The 10,359-nt window shown below is 36.7% G+C and overlaps 1 protein-coding gene across 1 annotated transcript in view; it reads right to left on the reverse strand.

Moving 5' to 3' along the window:
- Nucleotides 1-9,816, reverse strand: part of LOC107031424 (N-terminal acetyltransferase B complex auxiliary subunit NAA25) — a 44,711-nt gene extending 34,895 nt beyond the window's left edge. Inside the window, exons 1-6 of the mRNA XM_015232784.2 lie at nucleotides 9,513-9,816; nucleotides 9,317-9,435; nucleotides 9,158-9,232; nucleotides 2,665-2,758; nucleotides 2,442-2,560; nucleotides 1,393-1,463 (exon numbers count right to left, since the gene is read on the reverse strand). Coding sequence (XP_015088270.1) covers nucleotides 1,393-1,463; nucleotides 2,442-2,560; nucleotides 2,665-2,758; nucleotides 9,158-9,232; nucleotides 9,317-9,435; nucleotides 9,513-9,816 — 782 coding nt within the window. The remainder of the gene's footprint in view (nucleotides 1-1,392; nucleotides 1,464-2,441; nucleotides 2,561-2,664; nucleotides 2,759-9,157; nucleotides 9,233-9,316; nucleotides 9,436-9,512) is intronic.
- Nucleotides 9,817-10,359: the final 543 nt, after the last annotated feature.

Here is a 10,359-nt window from a genome sequence, read left to right on the forward strand (position 1 = left end):
CCCGCGGTGTTGATGTGGCATAGACAACCAAATGAGTATCCCACTTGTTTATTGCATGCACTTCATATACATTTTAGCATTAATTTTTTTTCTTCTTGTTTTTTCATTAAAGCACATTTCTCTTTCTTAATTTTTTGAATCTTTTTTCTATTCCCTAATTTCTAAATCTTTTATTCATTTCAACGGCAAATTTCCTCCGCCAAGTGAGATTAGGGGCTTCAAAAGAGTAGGAGCCTAGACGGGAGATGGCAATCAAAAACCTCGAGCAACTCTTCTCGATTCAATTGTTCGAGGCTGATGGTATAACCACGGAAATGCATTGATTTGTTTGTTGTTTGGCTGGATTGGTATTGGTTCGTCGGTGGTATTTGTGCGAAAGAGGTGGAGGAGGTGTTTTCCAACTATGGCATAACGATTTAACAGTAAAGTATGGTGGTTTTAAAGGGAGAAAACAAAGAAGATCTAGAGCTCGGTTTTTTCGATTTGGAATGGTATGGTGGTTTCGCATGATTTTGACGGCTGAACAAGATGGAATCTAGTGGAGGAATGATGGTTCAGGTCCCGGTGAACAGTGTCATTCCCTTGTGAAAAATTATTCTTCCCTTGCTCTCTTCGATCATTCCCTTTTTCTTATTCTGTGAAAGAAAAAATCTCCCTCATTGCCTATTCTTCGAAACCACTCTAATTCCCTATTATTAGAGTGGAATTTATTTTTTTACACTTAATGTATGCTTTTTCAAGATTGAAATTTGGTGACTTCGAAGTTTCTTGGTTATAGTTGGTCATTGGAAGAAAAGGATTTAATATGGGGAAAAGAGGATTAGAAGATCAAGCAGTCCAATTAATTAAATCTAATTGTCAGATTTACATATGTGTGTGCGTTAAAATCGTCTTAAGCTTTGTAGTTTGGCTGCTGATTCGAACATGGCATTGCAAACAGTGTTATACACACTTCTTTTTTTTTTTTATAACGCACTTCTTTTTTCCTTTTTATGACATTAAACTCTGGGCAGCTAACCCTTGTTGAATCCACCAAACAGTTTGCTGTGGTTGACAAAACACATATGTAGGGTAATCATTGCCACAGAGACTGGAGAAACTTGGCTCCACACTGACATTAAGGCATGTAATTCCTGCCAAGCCACAGCAACTAGGTTCATCCTTCGTTTCGGTAAAAGGCATCTATGTTCAAATAATGTCTCTAAGAAAATTTACAAAGTCGAATTATCTTTTTAATATCTCTCAAAATTTCAGAAATCAATGCCACAAATCATTCAAGAAACTTCAATGTGCAACACCTAAGAGAGCAGCATATACAAAATTCAAATGACTACAAGTTAACACACGAACAAACAATGAACATGAATCAATCAGCATTTTCAAATCACATACCTTAGTTCTAAAACTTTCTGGAATATGCTGGCTGCAGCAGCATAATCACCTCCTCTAGCAAGAAGCCTCCCCTGTCAACTTGAAGTCAAAGAATGCACATTTAAGGAACGAAAACAATGTTCCCCAGAAAATAAAGGAGAGTACCCTAGGACTAATATGCCACTGAAATGAAATGAATATCCATCTACAGAATAACAAATTGCTATGCTTTCAAGACACCTCTCACCTAGAGTCTGACACCAAAAGCAAAAGTTATCTACATTGAGGATTAACATATCTATTCATACTTTATTTTATTTCCATAAGTGAAGATGATATTTACCGAAACCTTACACAGATTCTTCCTCGTTGTTCAGCATTCAACCATCAGTGATCCATGTAGCAATCATGAGTCCTAAATATGCAGTTGGGTCTTCTGTTTCAACCAGAACTCTCTTATCTCATTTTATACAATAGAGGGTCAACCATGTTATATGACTACAACTTCCCCAAACTTCTTCCAAAGTATGTTTGATATTTACAATCTAGGTTCAAAGTTACCATGTTAAAAAAAAATTGCGACTCTAGGTTTATTTTGGACTTTTTTCATACTTCTTTAATATGTTGACTTTATTATAAAATGATGAGATTGTTATCTGAAATAAGCCCTGATAACAGACGCTTTGACAGTTGTAGAGAAGCACAATTAGCGAGAGAACTGCACACTCCTGAACCCAAGGTTGCACCCATTCGACACGAGAACCTAGTTCCAACTTTTTTATAACCCAAGAAATCCTCAAGAGCCAGTGGCGCATGGTTCGAAACGCGGTAGACAATTGGCCTCACCAGGCTTCTGTCTGTGGCAGAATTCAAAACCATGACATGCCCTAACCCTAACCTACACAGCAGTTGTTTTGCTCTTACAACTCTATCTAAGCCCCAGGGGCAAAGGAATATCCTCAAATGTAAAGGAAATCGTCCTTCCTCTTTCAAATTTACTAGTCATTGTTACGACTAGTTAACTTAATCAATGACAAACAAACGAAAGAGTAGAAAAAGGCAGGCTGTACCTGTAAACGTAGTCTATCAACTTCGGTCATTATAAGAGACCCAAATTTTCCAGTAAGAAGTTCCAAGGCGTCTCCGTATTTAGACTGATGTTCTAATAAGGAAACATATACAACAAGAGCTGTATAAAAGCATGAAATGTTTCAGTAGATAGAACAAGGTTCAAGCATAAGAGAGCACCAAGCCTGATTACTCAAGAGTTATGGGAGAACAAACAAAAAGCACCTTCCGGTTCATGTAAACTATGAGAAGCAATGTGCTTCTTCAGCAGGCCTTCTGCTAAGAGTAATAGCTTCTCTCCTCCATTGCTACAGAGAACCTATAACAAGATGGAAGGAATATGAGAAATTATCATTCATAATGTTTAGTTGAACATCAGAAAGTTGCAATAAGATAAATCATTACAAGTTTCAGGATTTATACACTGGAATTAGGAAGATTTAGGGGATCAGGAACTGGCACATATACTTCAAAAGTATTTATGGTGAGCATGGACGCACTACAGTTCTACTACTTTCTACTGAAGACCAAACCAGCAAAATCAGAAAAAGGCACTACCAAGAGTACCATGACAGAGAGCCATGTGTGGCAATCAACATGATAAGTCCACAGCCAAAAAGCAATAGAGGAAAGGATGAGAGCAAGATAGGAGCAAGGGTGTAGGGATCGAAAAGGGAGAAAGAGCTGTGATAGCACATGATTGGAATGAGTGATTTTTACTCCAAAGATGTGTGACCTGACTTTGACATAGTCATCCTCCAATCAAGAAAAATATTTCACAAACACTGCTAGAATTAACAAAAAGTTGCTTATTTTTTTCTCCTGCATACTTCAGAAGGGGCCTCAAACTCGGACAACAATAGCTCTGACATGGAATACAGCATCTATGATATTTTGATTAAACAGGAATGCAGCACATATGATGAAGTGCCCATGCATGCATACAAGACAGATATCTTCCCAATCGAAGTTGTTTCTTTCTTAATAAAAGCACCGTCTCTGCTCCCCCTCGAATAATATTACTTAAGAGCACTATCGGGTAGTTTGTTCAAGGAATTAAGCCAAGTTAATCAATATCTATATTGTATTTAAAGCACAAAGCCCTTTAGCAAAATGTGTTCACTTTTTTTACCCATTTAAAAAATAGTATTTTACTTGGAAATATAGGCCTATGCCAGCTGGATATGGTGGAGAGTTGACAAGTCCATCAGAAAGATCTGGAGAATGATCCCAGCAGCCATATTTTGGAGCCTATGGAAGGAGAGAAACAGCAGATCTTTTAATGGAATATCAACCTCTTACAGCCCCCTGTCAAGTGAGTTTATTTGGCTGGCCCTTTTTTTGTCACAGTGTAAACAGTGTGGATGACTTTTTGGATTTGGTTAGTTCCCTATGTCTAGTACAGTAGAGTAGTAGGGTTCCCTTTTGACCGTTTCGCAGGTATTTGCCAAGCAAACTCCATATATTTCTGTTTTGGGGCAGATTTCTTGCACACTGCTTTTGTAACTTTGCATCTTCTTGCCCCCAAGGCCTAGCTCGAGTGGCAAAGGTGGAGGATTTGTGACTTAGGTCGCAGGTTCAAGCCCCACACCACACAAAACCGAAGCCCAGTATTTAAGTGGAGAAGGGTAGAGGGGGGGCGGGCCCATCATCCAGCGAGCTTAGAAGGCTGTAATTGGTCCAAATGGCGGATCACAGACAAATTTCTCCGTCGTCAAAAAAAAAGAAAAAAACTTTGCATCTTCTTGATGCTTTCTGTTGAAATATGAGACCATTTCATCTAAAAGTTTAATCTGTTAGAGAGAGCATACTTTTATTATTTATTTATATCCTCAACACGCCCCCTCGCGTGCGGACCTAATTTTTTTTCATGGGCCAAACACGTGGAAAAATTTTTAAATTCTGGGTGGTAGTGAGATTCGATCTCAAGACCTTTGCATGCTCTGTATCATGTTAAAGTGTGATCATCTCATCAAAAAGCTTAACCTGTTTGAGAGAGCACACTTTTATCATTTATTTATATTCTCAACACTTTCTCATATCATTTAATTACTTTTCCAAAAGAAAAATAGTCATTTCATTATTTTACTAATATATATTAGGACTTTGAGATCAACAAAAAGTTTACAGTCCTTTGATTTCCTTACTTAAACTACCTAAAAGTAAATTTGAATTTGAAGAACTATTTTGTCTAGGACATTATTTGTGTTTTTCATGGAAGGTGTCCCTTAAAAGCAATTTTTCTGAGTTTAAAAATCATATTGCCAAGATGATTTACACTTTCAGTGAAAGTTCTTTGGCCTCATGATCCACTTGTGTGTCAACCTTAGATGCTGTGAAGATACGACACCTGGTCCTAACTCAATCCCAAAAGTTAGCTCATAAGGGAAGGATTACCCAAGTCGATATAAGGAGACCACCAGTCCATTCCCAACCAATGTGGGACTTTTACCCACTCTAACAACCCCCTTCATGCCCAGACCCGACTGGAGTGTGGACCGGGAGCCCAAACGGGGATGGACCTCGCTCTCATACCACTTGTTAGGACCGAAAATAAGCAGCTGTAATGCAGAAGCTAGCAAAGCAAACCTTGAAAGACCACAAGTAAAAAGAAAAACGAGAAACACACCAAAATAGACAGATTTAACGTGATTTGGTCAATCGACCTACGTCCACAAAGGACATGAGCAACCCACTATAAATATGAGAGTACAAAATATAGAGTGAATCAACCTCAACCAATTCATTCGAAATACAGGGAGGTACACAAAATTATCCCCCTAACCGCAACTCTCAAAACCCTAGGACTACATTGTGAATGCTGATTAAGTTAGAAGGAACAAGCCTATATTTATACAGTCCTAAAAGCTTTCCTACAAGAAAATGACTACTCAATATATTTAAACATTTTTCTAAAAGGAAAACCTATTTATGGTAAGAAATTAGGGCAAAAAATAAAACCAACAAATCTCGCCCCTTTGCCTGAATTGCTAACAAAATAAATTTGTCCACCTTCTTCACATAATCTTTAGGATCTTCCATTTCTTCTCCATAATCCCCTCCATCACATCTACGTCTCTACACAGAGAAACTCTCTTTGAAATAGTTTCTCCAACAAAATCTTCATTACTGTCAAAAAGGTTGCGGCTAGAATTACACCCGCCAAGATGAACACCTACATCTTTAATCTGGTTCAATCATTAGACTATCTAACTGCTAAATCTGACTCAATCATTGAATCTGGCATTGACGCCATGTAAAGATACGACACCTGGGCCTAACTCAACCCAAAAGCTAGCTCATGAGAGGAGGATTGTCCAAGTTCATATAAGGAGACCACCCATCCATTCCCCAACCAATGTGGGACTTTTACCCACACTAACAGATGCCTTTTTAAATTGACGGAATTGAACAGTGCCATATTTTTCTAAATGCAATTCTAATTTTCTACTTTTGGGAAATGAAATTGTATATCTTGACCTATTTATAAATTGTTTGTCAATCAATCAAATTTTCTTTTGTTCACCTATGAATCTTGCCAATTGATCGTTGTTTTCTCATTGAGCCAATATTTTTTGCTTGTAATCCAGACACAAGCATATGTTAGGTAACTTTTACCATCTATGTTCTCTTAATTTACCTTTTATATACATTATATATATGCCTTATTCTTTATGTACTTTATTAGGCATACATAGATGCTCTATAGTATTTACATGATTTATGTGAGTACTCCAAGCATGTCCATATAGTTCTGATGATCTGTTTTTTATGCAGTAAATAATTCTATTAACATTTGGGGAAACACCGTAGACAAGTCGAATACAAAAAAGAAAAGACCCTACACCAAAATATAGTTATCAACAAAAGAAATTCAATCCTCTACACAAATTTTGGGACCTTGTAAGTACATCAAAAAGAAGCTAAGGACAAAATACTACACTGCAATTTTACATTCCATTCCTTCAAAGGCCCTCTTATTTCTCTCTTTCCAAATGGCCCACGTGATTATGAAGGGTGCAATGCACCAAGCCTCGGGTATCTCTTCCCTCTTTAATGAATCCAACCTTGCAAAGCCTCTTCATTGTACTTGGCATGACCCAATGCCTCCTAAACGAATTGAGGGTCATCTTTTATAATCGACTAGCCACCTTACAATGCAAAAGAAGATGATCTACACGTCTGCCTACACTTTTACTTATGAAATGCCAATTGACATGGGTGATTCTTCTCTTTCGCAGATTCTCTATTGTTTAGATCACACCCCTTATCACTAACCATGTAAAGAAACAAACCTTCCTCGATTCACTATGGATCCAAATGGGGTCGTAGGGGAAGTACCTTCCACTCTTCCTAGCAAACACTTAAAAAAATATTAATAGCAAATAATCACTACTCTCCCAGCACCTCTATATATCTATAAAATGTTTTTTGTCTCTAATCCGTCAAAAGCTCTATTAAGTTATGAAATTCTCAAATCTTCCAATCTTGAAGGTTCCTACTAATCATAAGTCCTATTGAATAACACCCCACGAGACCTACAAATTTGTTGGACTTTCATCCCTCTAGCATGAACAACGATATAAGTTACGGAAGGTTTCCTTCAACTCCATCTCCCCTGCATTACTTGTGTGCCAACAGCTAATCATGCTTATGTCCCCAACCTTAAAGATATGTATACAAAAATTTCCAATCCATTCATGATACTCCTCCATAAACCACGCCCAAAAGGAGTTACAATGTTTCTAGTCCTCTGTCCAGCATCTACTGTTCCATATTTTTCCTCTACTAGCCCAATCCAAAGAGCAATATCCTTCATCCCAAATCTATAGATCCACTTCCCCAACAGGGCTTTATTGAACACCTTGAGATCTTAATGAGTACCCCCATTCATTTAGAGATGTGACAACTCTCCAATTCACAAAGTGGAACTTCCTAATGCCTCTCGTTGAGTCTCATAGGAAGTTACGTTGAAGTCTTTACAATCTTTTAGTCACTTTGTTGGGGGCCTGCAAAAGTGACATAAAATATGGTACGAATGTTAGAGTGCTTTTGATCAAAACTTTCTTACCCCCTTCCGATCTACACCTCTTTTGACATCCCTCTATAGCCATTTCTAGACTTTATTTGCGAGATATTTATACGACCAATATTCAAAAGGGGGTATAAAACTGATTGTTATCATAGAATGTTTGCCATGAATACTCATGATGTTCTCCCCCTCAGGTATGAGATCTAAGGACATTTGTTGTACATGTTATTTCTCCTGCAACATGGCTTTCTTTTATAGACATGGTGAAAAATATAGGAGAAAAATATTATTGACTTAGGTATCTATAATATTACATTGAGACCCTATTAATAGAAACTAAATTAGACTCTTTTTCCAACTTGGACACTATAATACAATCTTTTTCTAAGTAAGATCCTATATACTATTTCAATTTCTATTCATATTCTAAGTAGGATTGTATATATTATTCTTGTTCCTATTTCTACTCGTAACACTCCTTCTCAAGCTGGTGCATAGAATTCATATGTACCTGGCTTGTTACAAATGTAATTACTGCAAGGACTGATGAGGGGTTTGATGAGATATTTGCAAGTTGATCACTTAACATTACAAAATTGACAATCAATCTCAATGTGCTTAGTCTTCTCATAAAATATGAATTTGATGCACAATGTTGATAAAACACAAAGTGATGTTTGATGAGATATTTGCAAGTTGATCACTCTTTACAAAATTGACAATCAATCTCAATGTGCTTAGTCTTCTCATAAAATACTGAATTTGATGCATAATGACGATAAAACACAGAGTGATAAATTCCTAAATTATAGTGTTGAACTTCCAAGCCTAACTTGAGAAGATTGTTTCAAACCATAGTGTGACCTTATGCAATCCTCACAAAAGGCTACTAAACTCCCCTGAGCAACAAAATTAGGTGGTTGCATCAAGTATCGTATGTCATATTTTCTTGTTATGCTTCTCCACGTTCCAATAAAAATAGGTAATAGTGTTGTTTAGTATCTTGATTTGGTGCTAAAGTGAGAAATACAAAATATATGTTGTCTAGCACGAGGATGATGGATGTTGAGCTTTTCACCAAACATTTGGTTCTACCTTTAGGAGAAAGATTTAAGGATGAGGAGTGTTGACAACAAGCATCAATTTTGGAATAACATTATTGGGATAGAAGAATCAATATTCTCAAAAATTGATAAAGTCAAACTTGTGAAGCATCTTAAATACTTCTTATCATTCTTCTTAAAACAGCAGTGAAATTCATCCGCTAGAAAGCTTGATCCCGCTATGTAACATTGCGAGACAATCCAACTTGAATGAGTGAAAATGTTTATTTTCCCACATTTTCACATATCATTCAACTTTGCGTTTGTGAGCTTTGTAAAGCATAACTGATCACAATACTCAGTAAAAGGAAGAATTATGTGGTAGACTGACCACCAACATAAAAGAAAAAAATACGATGTAACCTCTTAACATCAATATCTGCACAGAGCAGAATGTCTATGAAGACCATACCCAATTAGGTATTAGTTGATTTCTTGATAGACTTGCTTCAGCATACGATTAGAATTAGTTTTTGACCTAAAGGAAACTTAAAAAGGAAGACTAGAAAACAAATAGAAGCAAGACCTGAATTATGTTTGTAGTGGTGGAGCAAAAGTAATGAAAAAGAAGTGAAGAGAGAACCTGCAATTGAATGCTGCATACTGCCCAAAGCAGGAACCTTTCTTCACCAGCAATCTTGTACATTTTAATAGCTATCTACAAAGGGTTAAGAAATTAAATGTGAGGTTTGACTTTTGAGTTACAAAATGTGAACTGTAGTTGATAACAGATGGTGCCAACCTGTTGTTGCTTGACAAAGGAATATTCACGGACATAGCAATTGAAGAGACCCATCATTAGATCCAAGTTGTTTGGAAATTTGGCGTAAGCATACTCGTAGCAACTTGTGGCCATATCCACTGTGAAGACAGATTTAAAAATATTCATGAGAGAGGAATGGATGGATTTGAGTGGAAAAGGAGAAGAGAGTACTGACAGTGATCAAGTCGTTGGAAGACAATCTGTAGAGTGCTGAGAGTAAGATCATCAATCAAGAGAGAGTCATTAGTGTACAAAACGTCTTTGGCATTTAAGGAAACCGAAAATGCTTCTTCAGATTTACCCATCCTTTCCAAAACCAAAGCTTTAAGTGCCAGAGCATATGGAGAATTCGGGTATTTGGAAAGAAGAGTGGTGCAGTGCTTCAGAGCATTCTTGAACTGCCGAGAATCAATTGCATCCCAGATAGGTCGAACTCTACGCTCCGGTATTCCACCCGCTAAACCCAACTTTGACGCCATTCCACAAATTCAATCCTCAATTCTGATGGATGTTTTCCCTTTTTTTATCAACGAATTTCAGTGTCGGCTACACACCAGAAGACCTAATCCGTCCTCGTTTTTATATTTTCTTTTTTTCCTTCGTCAACTACTTCAAACTTAACAAAACAAAACTACCTTTCATTTATTTTTGGGCTCCATACTCATAAGGTGCAATATTGTACAAAATAACTATAAATAGTCCTAGGATGAAAAAAAATAGTCCTACTACAAAATTTAAATGTCATATTTGGTTGATATGTTTGGGATAGCTTATCCACAATTTATAGCATAGTGATGGGATAAGTTATCACATTTATATGAAGGGATAAGTTATCACACGATAACGCAGCATAGTTTATCCTGAGATAACTAGTTTACAACCAAATAACCACTCATAGTTTAAGAACATTGAAAGCTCTTTTTCGTTAAAATAATTTTAAATTACCTAATTTCACATGATTGACTTAATTTTGAATTTCATAGTAAATTAAAAAAAAAGGTTAAGTGTCTATTGTCTATACT

Source organism: Solanum pennellii, chromosome 9, assembly GCF_001406875.1.
Source record: "Solanum pennellii chromosome 9, SPENNV200".
Lineage (NCBI taxonomy): Eukaryota > Viridiplantae > Streptophyta > Magnoliopsida > Solanales > Solanaceae > Solanum > Solanum pennellii.